General features: G+C 42.5%; 1 protein-coding gene across 6 annotated transcripts in view; it reads right to left on the bottom strand.

Moving 5' to 3' along the window:
* The window catches only part of ical1 (islet cell autoantigen 1-like), a 128,820-nt gene extending 108,784 nt beyond the window's left edge, over positions 1-20,036 (bottom strand). For 3 of the 6 annotated variants that reach the window (XR_011886402.1, XR_011886403.1, XM_072261197.1), the window contains exon 1: positions 8,799-8,825. Coding sequence is in view for 1 of the 6 variants with exons in the window: in XM_072261197.1 (XP_072117298.1) it covers positions 8,799-8,810 (12 nt within the window). In the remaining 5 variants the exon portion in view is untranslated. Of the gene's footprint in view, positions 1-8,798; positions 8,826-19,110; positions 19,134-19,970 lie in introns of those variants that run through there. The other 3 variants (XM_072261198.1, XM_072261199.1, XM_072261200.1) reach the window with 3 other exon arrangements.
* Positions 20,037-21,689: the final 1,653 nt, after the last annotated feature.

Raw genomic sequence — 21,689 nt, 5'->3', positions numbered from 1 at the left:
GTTCCCACACAGTTCTGTACACCAGTGTTATACAGCAACAGACCCATCCCCACCAGCATTGTACTTTAGTGTTAAAGAGTGATCAACCTGTCCCCACCAGTTCTGTATGAGTGTGACAGAGACTCATTCCGCCAGTTCTGTACACCAGTGTTATACAGCAACAGACTCATCCCCACCAGCAGTGCACCCCAGTGTTATAGACAGACTCACTCCACCAGTTCCGTACGCTATTGTTACACAGAGAGAGACTTACTCCACCAGTTCTATATGAATGTTACACAGGAGACTCACTCCACCAGTTCTATATGAAAGTCAGAGAGAGAGAGACTCACTCCACCAGTTCTGCACACCAGTGTTATACAGTAACAGACCCATCCCCACCAGCAGTACACTCCAGTGTTAAAGAGACTCACTCCATCAGTTCTATACGCTATTGTTACACAGAGGGAGACTCACTCCACCAGTACTATACCAGTGTTATATAATGATTGACCAGGCCTCACCAGTACTGTACCCCACTGTTATACAATGACAGACCCACCCGCAGTACTGTGCCCCAGTGTTACATAGGAACAGACCCGTCCCCAGCAGCACTGTACCCCAGTGCTATACAGTGACAGACACAACCCCACCAGCATGGTACTCCAGTTTTATACAGCAGAAGACCCATCCCCGCCAGTACAGTACCCTAGTGCTATACAATGACACTCATCCCCACTAGTACTGTACCTTGGTGTTACACAGTGACAGACCTGTCACCACCACTATATTTACCTCCATGCTAAACAGTCTCTTATCTGTACCCACTATTATTGTATCCCAATGTTGTAAGGTGACAGACCGGTCCCCACCAGGACTGTACACCTGTGCTCTCCAGTACAGATCTGTAACTACATGGATTCCACCTTGTATGACACAGTAACAAACTAGTATCCCAAGTTATACAATAATAGATCTAAATCACTCACAAGAACACAACAAAATAGGAGCAGTAGCCCACCAGGCCCCTCGTCTGCCCCACTATTCAACAGAACAGTAAATCACCAGGCCCCTCGTCTGCCCCATTATTCAATAGAACAGTAGACCACCAGGCCCCTCGTCTGCCCCACTCTTCAATAGAACAGTAGACCACCAGGCCCCTCGTCTGCCCCACTCTTCAATAGAACAGTAAACCACCAGGCCCCTCGTCTGCCCCACTATTCAATAGAACAGTAAACCACCAGGCCCCTCGTCTGCCCCACTATTCAATGGAACAGTAAACCACCAGGCCCCTCGTCTGCCCCACTATTCAACGGAACAGTAAATCACCAGGCCCCTCATCTGCCCCATTATTCAATAGAACAGTAGACCACCAGGCCCCTCGTCTGCCCCACTATTCAACTGTAAACCACCAGGCCCCTCGTCTGCCCCACTCTTCAATAGAACAGTAGGCCACCAGGCCCCTCGAGTGTGCCCCACTATTCAATACCATGATAGTTGATCTCTGTTGCCCTCTGTGAGTTTCCCTTAAACCTCAGTTTCCCAACTTTACAAAACTTATCTACTTCTACCTTAAATCCATTTAATGATCTGGTTCCACCACAAACACTGGGAACAGAGAATTTCAGAGATTTACCGCCCTCTGACAGAAGAACTTTTATGCACCTCAGTTTTAAATGCATGTCCCCTTATTTTCCAATTATGTCTCCTTGTTTAAAAAAAGTCCAAACATTTGTCAAGCCTCCTTAGTGTTATATATTCAAATAAGGACAACTCTCATCTGCCTGATCTTGAAGGGATACGATCCCAAACTGTTTATAGTTCCTCTTGATTGGATAACTCTCTCATTCCATGAATTAGCCCAGTGAAATTCTTTTGGGCTGCCTCCAATGCTATTATAACTAATTTTAGAGAAGTGGACCAAAACTATGCGCAGTATTCCTGGTGTAACCTGACCAACACCTTGTAAAATTGTAACAAAACCTCCAACCCCTTTGTCATTACGGCCAACATGGTGTCTCCCTTAACTATTTCTTAGAAAAAGTTATCAGCTAGGTTTGACATTCCCCAGAACACATAGATCACAAGGAACCTCACACATTTACAGTCTCTCCTGACATACTAATAAGCCTTTTGATTCCCTGCATTAACTTTGGTTTGTACAGTGACTGATTACACACTAATGTTACACATACCTTACCTGGATTCACCAGCAATGCACTGGGGTTCTTCAAATCACTACCCACTGTTCATAAGGATACATGCCATATAAACCTCCAAGGCCACCCAAGACATTGCACAGAACATCAAAAGTAGGCGCAATAACAATGGACTTAAAGATAGTTCAGTACTTGTGTTGGAAGTTGGGTTGATGGACAGCCGAAAACAGAGCGTGGGGAAAAACATGTTACCTTTTGACAAAGTACTCTTGATATTCCTCAGAAATCTGCCTGGACCTTCAAAATTTATCATACTTAGATTCAGATTTATATTTATTTAACACATGGACAACAAGACATACAGTAAAATGTGTTGTTTGCATTAACAACCAACACATCTAGGGATAAGACCAAAAGACTATAAGGCATAAGCTATTCGGCCCATCGGGTCTGCTCTGCCATTCCATCATGGCTGATTTATTATCCCTCTCAACTCCATTCACCTGCCTTCTCCACGTAACCTTCTGATGAGAATAAACAGGGAGGGGGCGGGAGGGACATAGGTTAACTAACCACAGCCACTAGACGTTATGGTTCACAGACTCCAAGGTTCTAAGAGGTCAGATGAGGCTACGTAATGTGACTGATGCTGTAGTAATCATTGTTGCCCACCAGTTGTCACACAGAATCATACAACACAGGAAAATGCTCTTCAGCCCACCATATCTACATTGACTATCAAATACTCATCTATACAAATCCCATTTACCACCACTTGGCTGGTCCACAAGACCCTTGCTAATCAAGAATTATCAACTTCCCCTGGATGTGCTGAGGGCAGCCCGCAAGTGTCGCCAAACATTCTGGCACCAATGTAGCATCCACAATTCTCAGCCAAACAACACAGAACACAAGAAGCACCAAAACAACAAAAGCAAAACAAGCTCTGGTCCTTACACACACACACACAAAAATATACACACAGACACACACACACACACGATCCTCCAACTCCAGGACAGGCCTCCAGCCCTCCATTCTTCAGAATTCAGCCATTGGGCTTTGACTTTTGGACTTCCGATTGAACTTCTGGCTCTGATCTTATGTATCAACCCCTGAACTAGCTGATGATGGGACCCCGAACTTCAGGCACGTCAACTGGTGGCCTTGTCCACATATCCGCAAATCTGGACTTTGTGTAAAGAGCAGAGGCCTACACTGTGGACATCCTTCATCACCCATCGACATCTGGAGTTTTGAGCACAGAGTAGAGGCCTAACCTATAAAGCCTCCACATCCCTGTCCCTAAATCCTAATAAAACTTCTAACTCCTCAACATCACTGTCCCTAAACCATAACCTGACACTTCTCTGTCCCCAAACCATCTCTATAAACTTAAAAAACAACTAAGTCCAAGCCACAATCTCAAATCTTGACAGAAACCACAACTCAGCATTATCTTAATTAAGTTGCAAGCATCAATAACTGTCAAGTATGTGACAGCTTGTATGTTGGTGCACAGTTATCTCTCAATTATGTGGACTAACACACTGCCCAACCAACAACTGAGCCACATAATCATGCCTTGCATTTTTGCACTATTGTTTACCTTGGACATCCCAATGAGATTTATAGTGTCAAGCTGTTATAGTGTAGGAAGTACAACGGTCACTGCTCAAAAATTAAAATTTACTTGACCCCAAGTGACCTTCAGACTTAGATTCTCGGCAGCACAAGGAATACCTGTCACCTCCTCCATATCACAGCCCAACCTTGCCTTTGCTATCTTTAGATTTGACCAATCCTAGACATTGTTGACTGGAATGTAATAATAATAATAATAATGATAATGAAAATACAAAGAACATGACCCTCCATGGAAAACATCCTCATAATCTGAGCAGACTAGATGTTGACAAGGAAGCGTCAAACACCTGGATCAGAGTTGGAAACCTCCTCCCAGAAACAGAGGGCTTTTCTTGTGGTAATACAGGACCAGGTGGTTAACACAAAAAAATATCAAAAATACATAATAAAAGACCAACAAATTCAAGATGATAAACACAGAAAATGCCAAAAGAAACCAGAAACAATCCAATATATTACAGGATCCTGTAGCACTTTAACTCAATCTGATTACTTACACAGAATATAAGAAATAGCAGGAGTAGGTCATCTGGTCCTTCAAGCTTGCTCTGCCATTCAATAAGATCATGGCTGATCTGGCCACTACCTGCCTTTCCCCCATAACCCTTAATTCCCCTACTATGCAAAAATCTATCCAACCTTGTCTTAAATGTATTTACTAAGGTAGCCTCCACTACTTCATTGGGCAGAGAATTCCACAGATTCACCACTCTCTGGGAAAAGCAGTTCCTCCTCATCTCCATCCTAAATCTACTGCCCCGAGTCTTGAGACTATGTCCTCTAGTTCTAGTCTCACCTATCAGTGGAAACAACTTTCCTACCTCTATCTTATCTATCCCTTTCATAATCTTATATGTTTCTATAAGATCTCCTCTCATTCTTCTGAATTCCAGTGCATATAGTCCCAGGCAATTCAATCTCTCCTCATAATCTAACCTCCTCATCTCTGGAATCAACCTGGTGGACCTCCTCTGCACCGCCTCCAAAGCCCATTGTATCTTTCCTCAAGTAAGGAGACTAAAACTGCACACAGTACTCCAGGTGCGGCCTCACCAGTACCTTGTACAACGTCAGCATTACTTCCCTGTTCTTAAGTTCAATCCCCCTAGCAATGAAGGCCAACATTCCATTTGCCTTGATAGCCTGCTGCACCTGCAAGCCAACCCTTTGTGATTCATTCACAAGCACTCCCAAGTCCCTCTGCACAGCAGCATGCTGCGATTTTTTACTATTTTGATAATAATCTGCTCTTTCATTGTTTCTTCCAAAGTGGATGAATGACCTCACATTTACCAACATTGTATTCCATTTGCCAGACCCTGCCCACTCATTTAACCTGTCTATATCTCTCTGCACCTTCTGCACAATTTGCTTTTCCACTCAATTTAGTATCATCAGCAAACTTAGATACACTACACAAGGTCCCCTCTTCCAGATCGTTAACGTATATTGTGAACAGTTGTGGGCCCAGCACCAACCCCTGCAGCACACCACTCACCACTGATTGCCAACCAGCGTAACACCCATGAATACCAACTCTCTGCTTTCTATTGGCTAACAAATCCTCTATCCATGCTAATACATCACCCCAACTCTACACATCCTTATCTTATGGATAAGTCTTTTATGGGGTGCCTTATCAAATGCCTTCTGGAAATCCAAGTAAACAACGTCCATCTGTTCCCCTCTGTACACTGTGCTCATTATATCCTCAAAGAATGACAATAAGTTTGTCAAACAGGACCTGCCTTTGCTGGATCCATGCTGTGACTATCTGATGGATCCATTTCTTTCCAGATGCCTCACTATCTCTTCTTTAATGATAGCTTCAAGCATTTTCCCAACTACAGATGTTAAACTAACAGGCCTATAGTTACCTGCCTTTTGCCTACATCCTTTTTTGAACAGTGGCATGACATTCGCCATTTTCCAATCCTCCAAGGCCTGCCCAGGGTCCAGAGAATTTTAGTAAATTATCACCAAAACCTCTACTATAACCTCTGCCATTTCTTTCAGTACCCTGGGATGCAATCCAGCAGGACCAGGGGACTTATCTACCAGGCACAATCAAGTAGCAAACATCATTCACCAAATTCTTGCTTTAAAATACAAACTTATAAAAGACACCATACCTTACTATAAATACAAGTTTGACCTAGTTTTAGAGTCAAGAGTCCTACAAATTATACTACAACCCATCTACTTTTACAGATAGGACCAGCCGAATATAATATTACAGGATAAACAAGTAAAGACAACTTAATAGATACAGCCATTCCAAACACACACAACATACAGAAATCAGTAAGTGAAAAGCACCAGAGTAATGCCGAATTAGAAGAGGAAATTGAAAGACCACGGAACAGGAACTGGGTATACATTGTCCCATTAGTAATATCTACAACTGGTGTCACCCCAAAGTCACTACACAATAGCATTAAACAATTAAACCTGCACAGCAATATTTATGCAAATCTCCAGAAAGTCACAATACTAAACACCGCTAGAATAGTCAAAAAATTCCTAACAATTGAGAAATAAGTGTGTTTGACTATGCCCATACCTCAGGTTTTACCAGCTTGAACTGGGGAAAAAAAACAAAATATACAATAATAATATTAATAACTTTATAGAGCACTTTTCATACAAGTGACATAGTTCTACATGTTTTACAATGGGATAAAGTGCAAACATGAAAATTAAAGACTAAAATATATTAATTAAAAGCAAGGTTAACTAAATAGGTTTTGAGCTGGCAATTAAAACTGGGCAACTGAGTCTGCATCCTTTATAGTTTCAGGTAATGAAATCCACAGTTCAGAAGCATAGTTCAAAAAATATTTCATTATGGTTGAACAGAAGCCAATCAGAATTCGGAAGCAAGAACTAACTCGCACAGGTTAGCAAGCATGCATTAAAAAGCAGCACTTCACAGGAGTCTGTGTTTGAAAAGCAACCAATCAGAGATCATGATTTATTAGCAAGAGCAAATAGATATAAGCCAGGGACAAGCGGAGCAGCCATTGTTGGAGTGGACAATGTTAGAGAGACGATTTGAGGCTTTTAGCTCTTTGCGGCTTCAGCGAGGAGAGGCTTGAGTGAGAGAAGGTGAGAAGCTGAAAAATTTTTAGACAAGAGAAAATCTGCAGATGCTGGAAATCTGAGCAACACAGACAAAATGCTGGAGGAACTCAGCAGGCCAGGCAGCATCTATGGAAAAAAAGTACAGTCAACGTTTTGGGCTGAGCTATTCCTCAGCTTTTTTTCTCCAATCCTGCCGAAGGGCCTCGGCCCAAAATGTCAACTATACTCTTTTCCATAGATGCTGCCTGGCCTGCTGAGTTCCTCCAGCATTTTGTGTGTGTTGCTTAGGTAGATTTTTTTTTTATTTCAGTTTATTCATTCTTTATAATTGCACAGGTAGAGTCGTAGGGATGCCAGACAAGATAGTTGAATACTCCTCTTACAGGATGTAGGAAGGCAGGGAGACCTCTAGTGACCCTGGCAACTTCACCCACAAGAAGTACACCCAGCTGCAGCTTCTAAAACTCCGCATTAAGGAGTTGGAGTTGGCACTGGATGAACTCCAGATCGTTCAAGAGGTTGAGGGGATGTCAGACAGGACATATAGAGAGGTGGTTACACCTAACATGCAAGACACAGGAAACTGAGTGACAGTCAGGAGGGTGAAAGGGGTTAAACAGCCAGTGCAGAGTACCCCTGTGGCTATCCCCCTCAGCAACACGTATATCACTTTGGATACTGTTGGGGAATGGCCTAGCAGATGAAAGTCACAGCACTCGGGTTTCTGGCACTGTGGCTCAAAAGGAAATGGAGGGGGGGGGAGAAAAGAGGCAAGCTGTGGTGATTGGGGATTCATATTAGGGGATCTGAAAGGAGGTTTTGAGGACAAGAACGAGATTCTGGGATGGTACGTTGCTTCCTGGGTGCCTGGGTCTGGGATATTCTATGTCAGGATGCTGTTCATTGACTATAGCTCAGCATTTAACACCATCATTCCAATAGCCCTAATCAAAAAGCTACAGAACCTGGACCTCTGTATCTCCCTCTGCAACTGGATTCTTGAGCTCCTAACTGAAAGATCACAATCTGTGTGGATTGGTAACAACACCTCCACCTCACTGACAATTAACAATGGATAAGTGCTTAGCCCAGTGCTTTACTCCATATCCATAACTGTATGGCTAGGCATAGCTCAAATACCATCTATAACTTTGTTGATGATACAACCATTGTTGGCACAATCGCAGATGGTGACAAGAGGGTGTACCGGCGTGAGATATACCAGCTAGTTGTGGTCTCACAATAACAACTTTGCACTCAACGTCAGTAAGATCAAAGAGCTGATTGTGGACTTAGAAAGTGTAAGACAAGGGAACACAAACCAATCCTCACAGACAGATCAGAAGCGGAGAGAGTAAGCAATTTCAAGTTCCTGGATGTCAATATCTGTCAGTATCTAACCTGGTCCCAATGTATTGATGCAGGTATAAAGAAAGCAAGACAGCGGCTATATTTCATCAGCAGTTTGAGGAGATTGTCAAAAATGTCTTCAGATATGCCATCGAGAACATTCTGACGGCTGCGTCCTTGTCTAGTATGGGCGGGGGGACAGGGTGGGCTACCACAAAGGATCATAGTAAGCTGCAGAGAGTTGTAAAATGTGTCAACTCCATCATGGGTTACTAACCTCCATAGTAACCAAAACATTTTCAAGGAGCGATGTCTCAAAAAAGCGGCTTCCATCATCAAAGACCCCACCACTCAGGACCTGCCCTCTTCTCATTGTTACCAGCAGAAAGCCTGAAGGCACACACTCAGTGATACAGGAACTGTTTCTTCCCCTCTGCCATCTGAGTTCTAAATGGACATTGAACCCATGAACACTACCTCACTACTTTTTTTAAATTTCTGTTTTTTACACTAATTATCTTAATTTAACTATTTAATATACATATATACTTACTGTAATTCATTTTTTTCTATACTTACCATGTATTGCATTGCACTGCTGCTGCACAGTTAATAAATTTCACCAGATATACCGGTGCTATTAAATCTGATTCTGATTTCTGATGGAGTCCTCACCATCCTTAAGTGGCAGAGGTGAAAAGCCAAAGGTCGTGGTCCAAATAAACACCAATTACATAGGTAAAAAGAGGGACAAGGTTCTGCAAAGTGAGTTCAGGGAGTTAGGTGCCAAATTAAAGGACAGGACCTCCTGGGGTGTGATCTCAGGATTGCTACCCACGCCACGTGCTAGTAAGGCCATAAACAGGAAGATCATAGGAGGGAAGGCTTCAGACTTTTGAATCACTGGGCTCTCTTCCAGGGAATGTGGGACCTGTACAGAAAAGACGGTTTGCACCTAAACTGGAAAGGGAAGGGACTAATATCCTGACAGGAAAGTTTGCTAGTACTGCTGCAGAGTGATAGGAACCAGAGTGCCAGAACAAATAATGGAGACAAAGTCAGGAAGCAAAAGGTTGAGCATGGGAGGATTAATCTTCTGAGTTGCATATATTTCAATGCAAGAAGTATTGTAGATGGGCTCAGATCATAGCTCAACACATGATACCATAGCCATTAGTGAGACTGGGCTGCAGAAGGAGCAGGACTGGCCACTCAGTATTCTCGGGTTCCATTGTTTTAGACATGATAGAGCAGTAGGAATTAAAAGGAGGAGGGGTGGAGTTACTAATCAGTGGAAAAAGTCACAACAGTGCTCAGTCAGGACAGACTGGAGAATTCATCTAGTGAATGTTTATGGGTGGAACTAAGGAGTAAGAAAGACATGACCATGTCAATGAGATTATCTTATAGACCACCCAACAATCTGCGGGATTTACAGGAATAAATTTGTAGAGAATTGCAGACTATTACGAGAAACGAAGTTCTTATAGTAGGTGATTTTAACCTTCCACACATTGACTGGGACTCCCACTCCGTAAAAGGACTCCATGGGCTGGAGTTTGTCAAATGTGTTCAGGAATGTTTCTTTAATCAGTAGATAAGGTCCCAATGAGAGAGTGTGCAATACTTGATCTGCTATTAGGGAATGACATAGGGCAAGTGAGAGAAGTTTGTGTAGGGAAACACTTTATATCGAGTGGTCATAATGCTTCACTTTATCAAATGCTTTTGTGTAGTTGATAAAACAAACAAACAAATCTTTTTGCACTTGAATAGCTCGTTCTGATAGTATCCTTAACATCAATCTAGATCTAGATTCGTAAGACCTCCGCCTAATCAGAAATCTGTACTGGGAACAAACAGCCACTGTAAGAATAGATGGAGAAGTGAGTCAGTTTACGAAAATCAAGAGAGGCGTTAGACAAGGGTGTTTTCTCCCCAATTTATTTAATGTGTACAGTGAAACAATATTACAAAAAATAAGAGACATCTTGGGAATCAAAGTTGGTGGTGAAAACATCAATAATTCCAGATAAACAGATGACACTGTGTTAATGGCAAGTATGGAGGAAGAACTACAAAACTTAATTGATATAATTGTTGAAGAAAGTGCAAAAATGGGTCTATCTATCAATTGCAAAAAGACAGAATGTATGGTGATAACCAAAAAGCAGGAGAATCCTATCTGCAGGCTGAGAATAAATGGGGAAGACATAAAACAAGTACAGAACTTTTGCTGCTTCGGAAGCTGGGTGATATCAGACGGCAGGTGTGACATGGACATCGAAAGAATAGGGATGGCAAAAGACACCTTTACGAGAATGAAGAGTATACTGACCAACACTAAACTAGGCACGACAACCCGCCTCAGAGTACTGAAATGTTACATTTATCCAGTTACGTTATATGGCTCAGAACATTGGACAATATCTAGTAACATGAGGAAATGAATTGAAGCAGCAGAGATGTGGTTTTTGAGGAGGATGCAAAGAATATCATGGACAAAATGAATATCTAATGAGGATGTCATGAACAGAGCAAACATAAAAAGAGAAACAATGTATGAGATCATGGAAAGGCGACGTAACTTCATTGGACATGTGATCAGGAAAGAGGAGTTAGAATGCACGGTAATTATGGGAAAGATTGAAGGGAAGAAAGCAAGAGGAAGACAAAGACAAATGATGATGGAGACAGCAGCCAGAGATCTGGAAATGAATACCAATGAATTGATCCACTTGACCCGAAACAGGAGTGTGTGGGCCATGGCAGTCAAAGCTCAAACTGGGCACGGACCCTGATGATGATGATGATCATGATCATCATCATCATAATGCGATTAGTTTCAAGGTATTTATGGAAAAGGATAGATCTGGTCCTCAGGTTGTGAATCTACATTGGAGAAAGGCCAATTTTGATTTTGATGGTATCAGAAAGGATCTCACAAGGGTGGATTGGTACAGGCTTTTTCTGGCAAATGGGAGGCCTTCAAAATGAAATTTTGAGAGTACAAAGCTTGTATGTGCCTGTCAGAATAAAAGACAAGGATAATAGGTCTAGGAAACATTGGTTTTGAGAGATATTGAGACCCTGCTTAAGAAGAAAAAAAGAATAGGTGTATAGCAAGTTTTGGCAGGTAGGAACAAATGAGATACTTGGGGAGTATAAGAAATGCTAAAGACCACTTAAGAAATATATCAAGAAGGCTAAAAGGAAACATGAGGTTGTTCTAGCATACAAGATGAAGGAGAATCCTAAGAGCTTCTACATACACATTAAGACGAAAAGGATTTCAAGGGACAAAATTGGTCCTCTAGAAGATCACAATAGTAATTTATATGTGGAGCCCAAAGAGATGGAGGAGATCTTAAATGGATTATTTGCATCTCTATTTACATAGGAGACAGACACAGGATCTATAGAAGTGAGGCAATGTAGCAGTGAGGTCATGAACCATACACAGATTACAGAGGAGGAGGTGTTTGCTATCTTGGGGCAAATTAGGGTGGACAAATCCCCAGGGTCAACAAGGTGTTCTCTTGGACTCTATGGGAGGTGAACGCAGAAATCATCCTTAGCGACAAGTGAGGTACCAGAGGACCTGGAGGATAGCTAATGTTCCGCTGTTTAAGAAAGGCTCTATGAATAAGCCAGGAAATTATACGCCAGTGAACCTGACATCAATAGTGGGCAAGTTGTTGGAAGGTATTCTGAGGGACCGATAGAAGAGTATTTGGATAAACAGAGACTAATTAAGGATAGTCGGCATGGCTTTCTGCATGGTAGATTGTGTCTAACCAATCTTAAAGAGTTTTTCGAGGAAGTTCCCAAGGAAGTTGATAAAAGCAAAGCAGTGGATGTTATCTACATGGACTTCAGCAAGGCATTTGACAAGGTCCAGCAGGGAGATTGGGGTCAAGAAGATTCAGTTGCTTGGCATTCAAGATGAGGCAGCAAAATGGATTTGACATCAGCTTTGCAGGAGAAGCCAGAGGGTGACAGTAGATGGTTGCCCTCCAAATGGGAGCCTGTGACCAGTGGAGTGCTGCAGAGACTGGTGCTGGGTCCGTTGCTGTTTGTCATCTATATCAACAATCTGGATGATAACCTGATTAACTAAATCAGCAAATTTACGAATGACACCAAGATTGGGAGTGTAGTCAACAGCAAGGAAAACTATCAAAGCTTGCAGCAGGATCTGGACCAGCTGGAAAAATGGGCTGAAAAATGACAGATGGTGTTTAATGCAGACAAGTGTGAAGTATTGCACTTTGGTAGGACCAACCAGGGCAAGTCTTACATAGTGAACGTTAGGGCACTAAGGAGTGCAGTAGAACAAAGGGATCTGGGAATACAAGTCCATAATTCATTGAAAGTGGCATCAGAAGTAGATAGGGTTGCAAAGAAAGCTTTTGGCACATTGGCCTTCATAGATCAAAGTATTGAGTACACAAGTTGGGATGTTATGTAGAAGCTATATAAGAAGCTGGTGATGCTTAATGTGGAGTATTGTGTGCAGTTTTGGTCAGGTACCTACAGTAGAAATGTAACTAGGATTGAAAGAGTACAAAAAATTTACAAGAATGTTGCTGGGACTGAAGGACTTGAGCCATAAGTAAAGATTGAATAAGTTATAACTTTATTCCATAGAATATAGAAGACTGAGGGGAAGATTTGATAGAGGTGTATAAATTATGAGGGAATAGGATATATGCAAGCAGGCTTTTTCCACTGAGGTTGGATGAGTCATGGATTAAGGGTTAAAGGTGAAATGTTTTAGGGGAACATGAAGGGAAACTTCCTCACTAAGGGGATGGAGAGTGTGTGGAACTCGCTGCCAGGGCAAGTGCTAGATACAATTTCAATTTCAGCAGTTATGGCAAGTTTGGATAGGTACATGGATGGGAGAGGTATGGAGTACTATGGTTTGGATGCAGGTCGATGGGTCTTGGCAATTTAAAAGGTTCAGCATTGACTAGATGAAACAAATGGCCTGTTTCTGTGTACTTTTCTATGACCTCTACAGATCATCCAGGAGCATAATGCTTTACAGAGCCAAAAAAATAGGAAGATCGAGGTTCCATTCTTCACTGCTGTCTACTCCCACTGAGTTTACACAATCTCCCCATGACTGTGTGGGTTTCCTCTGGGTGCTCCGGTTACCTCCTACATTCCAAAGTCATAATGGTTAGGGTTAGTGAGTTGTGGGCATACTATGTTAGTACTGGGAGCATAGCAATACACATGGGCTACCCCCAACACATTCTCAGACTGTGTTGGTCACTGATGCAAATGGTGCATTTCACTGTATGTTTCAATGTACATGTGACAAATAATTCTAATCTTCAATATTTAATCTTTAAATCAGAATTGTCCATTCCAATACTCTCCTGGTGACACTTTACCCTCCAGAAGCTCAAGCAAAACTCTGATACTCCCATTCTTAACAAAACCACAGTTGCAATCACTCATCACACCTGTGTTTCCTCACTTTTTAAAGACCATAAGGTCATCATCAGCCCATTGAGTCACTTCCGCATTCCATCATGGCAGAGTTATTATCCCCTTCTCCTGCCTTCTCCCCATAACATCTGACACACTTACTAATCAAGAAATTATTGGCCTCCACTTTAAGTATACATGATGACTCAGCCTCCACAGCTATCTGTAGTAATGAATTCCATAGGTTCATCACCCTCTGGCTAAAGAAGTTCTCCTCATCTCTGTTCTAGAGGAACGTCCTTGTATTCTGAGGCCATGCCTTCATGTCCTAGACTCCCCAACCACAGTAAACATACTCTCCACATCCACTCTTTCTAGGCCTTTGAATATTCGAAAGGTTTCAATGAGATCCCCCCATCCTAATTCTTTTAAACTCCAGCGAGTACCATTCCAGTCTTCAAACACTCTCCACTTCATTCCCAGGATAATTCTCGTAAATCTCCTCTGCAATGCTTACAATACTTCAAGTGTGGTCTGACCAATGTTTTATAAAGCCTCAGCATTACATCTTTCTTTTATATTCTAGTCCTCCTGAAATGAATGGCAACATTGAATTTGCTTTCCTTACCTCCAACTCAATCTGCAAGTTAACCTGTCAGGAACTCTGCACAGCAATGACTCTCAAGCTATGCAACACTTCAATTTTCAGCAATAGTGAAAAATTTGGCCCTTCAAACCTGCTCTGATGTGCCTTGCCATCTACTTCAAACACTAACAACAGGAATTCTGCAGATGCTGGAAATTCAAGCAACACACATCAAAGTTGCTGGTGAACGCAGCAGTCCTGACGAAGGGTCTCGGCCTGAAACGTCGACTGCACCTCTTCCTACAGATGCTGCCTGGCCTGCTGCGTTCACCAGCAACTTTGATGTGTGTTATTTCAAACACTAATTCCCTTCATATTTCCGTTTTGAATGAACTCCATGATTCAGCCCTCTGAGGTGGAGAACTCACTTCTTGAGTACAAAAATTTCTAGTCTCCAGGATCAGAAAATTGAGGAACCAACATGTGAACAAGCTTGGTTGAGTACTCTGTAGAGGAAGGTTGAATTGGGGGAACAGTGATCATAATATAATGAGTTTTACATAAAAGTTTAAAGTGATTTAATTGAACTTAAACTTGGTGATTGCCAAACCCTCCAATTGCCTTGTTTGGCATTGTTGGAGGAAATGATTTTACTCTTAAGCCGAATGATTTGCATATTTTGGCGTTTATTTCTCTTAGCCAGAAGAGTTTTGTTGTTTAAATGGAAAGTTGCAGCTCCGCCTACTCATGCCCATTGGCTGATTGATGTTATGTCATGCTTAAATCTAGAGAAGATTAGGTGTTCTATTTCTATACCTAGACAAGATTTTTTCACATTATGGGGATCTTTTTGGAACTATTTTCACAATTTTCGACTTGTTCAGCAATGATGATGGCTATTATATGTTTGGATCTATGACTATATGTCAGAATTTTTTTTCTTTTCTTTTAACCAAACAGCTGGTTTTTTTTCTCTTTTTTTTCTGTTTTGTTATGTGGTTTTGATTTTGCTTTAGATTAGAATAAATTATACCTTTTCAATATTATGGTTAATTTACTATATATAGTTATGGGGCATTTCAATCTTGTTTCTGTTTCCATAATATCACAATGTATTTTGTATTCATCTATGCAAGTAATTAATAAAAATATTGAAAAACAGAAAAAAAAAATTGGTGATTTAAATTTGAATAGTACAAGGACAAAAGTCAGGAGTTCTCTCCGGCAGACTTGGAACTGACTAAAAAGTATGACATAAATGTTAACATATACACTTACTGGCCAGGTTAGTAGGCACCTCCTGTACCTAATGTAACACACACACTAAGCGCTAAGGAACTCAACAGGTCAGACAGCACATTTGGAAAAGAATAAACAGTTGATGTTTCAGGCCGAGACCCTTCTTTAGGACTCCTGTACATAATTAATATGTTTATAGGCTTCTGCTGCCATTGCTCATCCACTCCAAGGTTTAATACATTGTGCATTCAGAAATGCTCTTCTGCACACCACCATCGTAAAACGTGTTTTTTTTAAGTATTCCTGCCTTCCTGTCAGCTTGAACCAGTCTGCCATTCTCCTCCGAACCCTCTCATTAACAAGGCATTTTCACTCACAGAAATGCTCCTCACTGGATTTTCTTTTTCACCATTCTCTGTAAACTATAGAACTATTGTGCATGAAAATCATAGGAAATCAGCAGTTTCTGAGATACTCAAACCACCCTGTCTGGCACCAACAATCAAATCTATGGTCAAAGTCACTTAAATCACATTTCTTCCCCATTCTGAACTTTTGCCTGAACAAAAACTGAACCTGTTAACCATGTCTACTCGAGTTGCTGCCACATGATTGGCTGATTAGATATTTACATTAAAGACAGGTATACCTAATAAAGTATATATATCCTTATGAGGGAATAAAAACAGAAAATGTGGTCCAGCCAATAAAAATGACATCATTGGAACATAGGACAAGACATCAAATGTTGTCAAAAATAGAAGTCTGGTAGTTTTCATAATTCAACCGAGGATTGATATGGAATGGGAAAGTAGAATACATGGCCAGTGGGAATCAAAACAGATAATAATGAATAGATTAATTGAAGTTAATGAGGATCCCTTACAGACTAAGTCAGGAGAAATTACATTGTGGAATAAAGAACTGGAAGGGGAATTAAAGTGAACATTCTGTGTCCGTCTACAGGAGAGCTTCTAGAAAAACTGCAGAATTAAAGAAATTAATGAAGAAGTGAATAGGACTGATAGGCAATAATCCTCGGGGCCTGATGATCCGACTCTCAGGAATGAAAGGGTTAATATATGCAGAGCGTTTGATGGCTCTGGGCCTGTACTCACTGGAGTTTAGAAGAATGAGGGAGGATCTCGTTGAAACCTATCAAATATTGAAAGGTCTAGGTAGAGAGGACATGGAGAAGATGTTTCCTGTGGTGAGGGTGTCTAGGACAAGAGGACACAGCCTCAGAATACAAGGATGTCCCTTTAGAACAGAGGTGAGGAAAATTTCTTTAGCCAGAGGGTAGTGAACCTGTGGAATTCATTGCCACAGATGGTAATGAAGGCCAAGTCACTGGGTATATTTAAAGCAGTGGTTATTGCTTAGTGACGGTGTCAGTGGTTATGGGGAGAAGGCAGGAGAATAGGGTTGAGAGGGATAATAAATCAGCCATGGCAGAGCAGACTCAATGGGCCGAATGGCCTTGTCCTGCTCCTGTGTCTTGTGGCATTATAGAATCATAAGTGTCTGTTGGACAAGGCTCTGGAGATTGTGGATGCAATGGTTGTCCTTTGTCTCCTAAGGATTCTAACTCTCAAGCCTGGAAGGTAGTAAGTTATTTAACAAAGGAGGGAGCAAGAAAACTAGCTATCAGTTAGTCTGATATCAGTAGCTGGCAAAATGTTAGAATGCATATTAAAGAAATGGCATCAGAGCACTTGGAAACTTACAATAGGACTGGGCAGAGTCAGCGTGAATTACAAAATCAAAATCACACGTTTGAAGTTCCTGAGGTTGTAACAGCATAGTAACAACAAACCCAGTTAATAGGGTGTTGCTGGACTTTCAGAGGCTTTTAAAGGTTGCTAGGCAAAATTAAACTAGATTATGCAGCAACAGAGGAAATGTACAGGTGTACAGCGAGGACTGGTAAAGGATTGAAAATGGAAAGTAGAAAAAATTGGGTCATTTTCAGGTTGGGGTGCAACAGGGATTGTTCACAATTACTACTAATGACTAGAATGAGGGGATCGTGCGCAATTCATCCAAATTTGCTGCAGATACAAAAATACGTGGTAGTGTGGGTATGAAAAGGATGCAGAGAAGTTTATACATAAGGAGTTTGTATGTTCTCCCCATGACTGTGAGAGATTTCTTCAGGTTCTCCAGTTTCCTCCCATGTTCCAAAGATGTATGGGCTAAGGTTAGTGATTTGTGGGCATGCTATATTGCCACCTGAGGCATGGCGACACTTGTGAGCTGGCCCCAGCACAATCCTCGCTGATTTGATTTGACACAAACAACACATGTCACTGTATGTTTCAATGTACGTGCGACAAAGAAAACCAGATCTTTAAAAAGAAACTTCTTTTTCACCTATGATCCACTCTTCTATCAGATTCCTTCTTCTCCACCCCTCTGCCTTTTCTGCTTATTAATTACATCCCAGCTTCTTACTTCATCCCCCCTCCCCCACCCACCTACCTTCACTTATCACCTAGCTTGTCCTCCTTCCACACCCACACCTTCTTACTCTGGCATCTTCCCCCTCCTTTCCAGTCCTGATGAAGGCTCTCAGCCTGAAACATTAGCTGTTTATTCCTTTCCATAGATGCTGCCTGACCTGCTGAGATCCCCCAGCATTTTGTGTGTGTTGTTCTGGGGATATGGACAGGCTAATTGAATGTGAAAGGACATGGCAGAGGGAATCTAATACGGAAAAATGTAAGGTCATCAACTTTGGCAGAGAGAAAAATACTAGGTAAGACTGAAAGGTGCCAGTGGGTGTCCTTGTATTGGAACTACAGGTGGCTAATCTTCAGGTACAGCAAGCAAGGAGAAAGGCAAACAAGCACATTGGCTTTTATTGGAGGAGGATTGAAGAACAAGAGCGGAAGTGTCTGGCTCAAGTTAGACAGGAACATGGTGAGACCCACATCTACAACATTGTGTGAAGCTCTACTCTCCCGCTTAAGATTCAACATTGTTTATTGTCTGTACACAAGTGTAAAGAAGAATGAAATGATTTTTACCCTGGATCCCATGCAACATTTAAAAAATAAATAAATATAAAGAAAACATAAAACACCATAAACATAAAAGTAATCCTATAAAACAATGTACAAGTAACCGTTATGTACATAGAGTGACACTGGGTGTGTATGTAGTGGTGTTGGGGTGGGTTAATGGATGCAGGAATTGATCAAAGTTACTATCAAAGTACATATCACCATATGCTACCCTGAGCTTCATCATCTTGCGGGCATTCACAGTAAATACAAAGAAACACAATAGAATCGATGAAAAAAACTGCACACAAGACAAGACAATGTGCAAAAGGCAACAGCATGCTGATGCAAACACAAAAGAAAAGCACACTAGCGGCTCCACTTTGCCAGGAGCTTGAGATTTACGTCACCAAAGAGTTTTGCACGTTTCTACAGATGTATGGTGGAGAGTATTCTAACTATTTGTATCACAGCCTGCTATGGAGGCTCCAATGCACAAGAGCACAGGAGGGTAGCAGAGTCAGCCAGTTCCATGAAGGACACAATCCGTCAAACCATCGAGGATATCTTCAAGAGGCAGTGCCTCAAGAAGGCAGCATCTATTATGAAGGGCCCTCACCTTTCAGAACATGTCCTCTTCGCGTTACTGACGAACCCCCACTTAACGACTTAGGAACAGCTTCTTCCCCGTCATCAGATATCTGAACAGTCCATGAATTCACGAACCCTACCTCATTTTTTGCACTATTTAGTCGTTCATAATATAATTTTATGTGTTTGCACAGTACCGCTGAACAAAGTTTACGTCATATAACTCGGTGATAATAAACCTGATTCTGGATCGGGAGTGACAGAGCGAATGGTGCTGGGGTAGAAGACCAGCATTACCCACCTGTATCTGTCCCCCACCTCCCACTAGTTGAGATAGGGCAGACACACAGTTTAAGTATCAACTACTTAAACCAGTTATCTATATTATTCAGAGATACAGACCAGGACAGGCTCTTCCGGCCCAACGAGGCGCACCGCCCAGCAACCCACCGATTTAACACCTATTTTAACCGGTTGACAGACCTCAGCGTGGTGACTCCAGAAGTACAAGCACCTGGTCTTTGTTGCCCGGATCAGACTTGTACCCCCTTCCTTTCTAAAACCACGGGTGCTACACTCTCTTAGGGCCATTAATCCAGATCTGCCGGCGGCTTTCGGTCACTGCCGGTTTGGTTTTGGAGGAGATGGGCTAACCTGCGAGGGGAAGGGCCCTGCCCGCCGTGGGGGAGGGGAACCGAATTCACCTGCTTCGGCTTTGCAGCGTCACCACCCGCCGCTCACGGGCCCCGAGCGCAGCGCAGCGCACCGATCAGGGCCCGCCCGTACAGCGCAGGCCGCGACCTACCCACCACCGCCACCCTCGACTCGCCGCCGCTACACGGCGTGTTAGTTTATCCGAAGAGAACGAAGCACTCCATCGCAACTCACTGCTCACCTCACCAGGTCCACTTCATTGCCGTCCAAGCAGGATGTAACCGACCACTCCTCCGGCCGAGGGCGGCGCTGCAGCGGGAAGGCTGGAGATGGTCCTCCGGCCGCAAGGGGGCGATATACGAGGCAATGAAACTTGGCCGCGGGAGTGAGGGTTCCTCGTGTCACCTGATAGTGGTCTTTGCCAATGGAAATAGGCCATTGTCAGATGTGATATTCCAAGAGAGAAAGTAATATTTTGCATGTACTGGAATTTAAATGAGAAGGCTGAAAGAACTCTGTAGGTTAAGCAGCATGTGTAGGGGAAAAAGACATAAGTCTAATGTTTAGGGTTGAGATCTTGCCCGATGCTCTGCAGATGCTGTTTAACTGAGTTCTAACAGACTTCTCTTTTTTGTATTCTGGGTCCAGCATCTGCTTCTTCTTTGCCATCAGGATCCAGGAGAACTCAGTTCCACTAGTTCTGAGATGGAGGTTGATGTGGGGAGTGCGGACTCTGATATAGATAGCAGCCAGTAGGTAGGTATTTTGTGAACTGGCTGTATTCCTTCCACTGTTTCCTTTTGGACTTTTGTGTCAAATCTGACAAATGGGTGAGGTGGACAAATAAGAGGGCAGATTAGAGAACCTGTCTTGTCTCCCTTTCTCTTCACCAACTACACCTCGGACTTCAACTACTGCACAGAGTCTTGCTATCTTCAGAAGTTTTCTGATGACTCTGCCATAGTTGGATGCATCAGCAAGGGAGATAAGGTTGAGTGCAGGGCTATGGTAGGAAACTTTGCCACATGGTGTGAGCAGAATTATCTGCCGCTTAATGTGAAAAAGACTAAGGAGCTGGTGGTGGACCTGAGGAGCGCTAAGGCACCGGTGACCCCTGTTTCCATCCAGGGGGTCAGGGTGGATATGGTGGAGGATTACAAATACCTGGGGATACGAATTGACAATAAACTGGACTGGTCAAGGAACACTGAGGCTGTCTACAAGAAGGGTCAGAGCCGTCTCTATTTCCTGAGGAGACTGAGGTCCTTTAACATCTGCCGGTCGATGCTGAGGATGTTCTACGAGTCCGTAGTGGCCAGGGCTATCGTGTTTGCTGTTGTGTGCTGGGGCAGCAGGCTGAGGGTAGCAGACACCAACAGAATCAACAAACTCATTCGTAAGGCCAGTGATGTTGTGGGGATGGAACTGGAATCTCTCACGGTGGTGTCTGAAAAGAGGATGCTGTCTAAGCTGCATGACATCTTGGACAATGTCTCCCATCCGCTACATAATGTACTGGTTGGGCACAGGAGTACATTCAGCCAGAGACTCATTCCACCGAGATGCAACACAGAGCGTCATAGGAAGTCATTCCTGCCTGTGGCCATCAAACTTTACAACTCCTCCCTTGGAGGGTCAGACACCCTGAGCCAATAGGCTGGCCCTGGACTTATTTCCATCTGGCATAATTTACATATTATTATTTAATTATTTATGGTTTTATATTGCTATACTTACACTCTGTTCTTGGTTGGTGCAACTGTAATGTAACCCAATTTCCCTTGGGATCAATAAAGTATGTCTATCTATCTATCTATCATTAATTATGTATTCAAATAGTTTAATTGAATAACATCTGCTTACGCAAGACTGCATTCTAGAAAATGTGATGTCCGCAAGAACAGTTCCAAATTTCACTAGGAGCTGTAATATAATAGCAACTGGGTTACTTGA

This window comes from Mobula birostris, chromosome 6, assembly GCF_030028105.1.
Source record: "Mobula birostris isolate sMobBir1 chromosome 6, sMobBir1.hap1, whole genome shotgun sequence".
Taxonomy (NCBI): Eukaryota; Metazoa; Chordata; class Chondrichthyes; order Myliobatiformes; family Myliobatidae; genus Mobula; species Mobula birostris.
The sequence above is the reverse complement of the archived record's forward strand: the minus strand, read 5'-3'. Positions and strand labels throughout refer to the sequence as shown.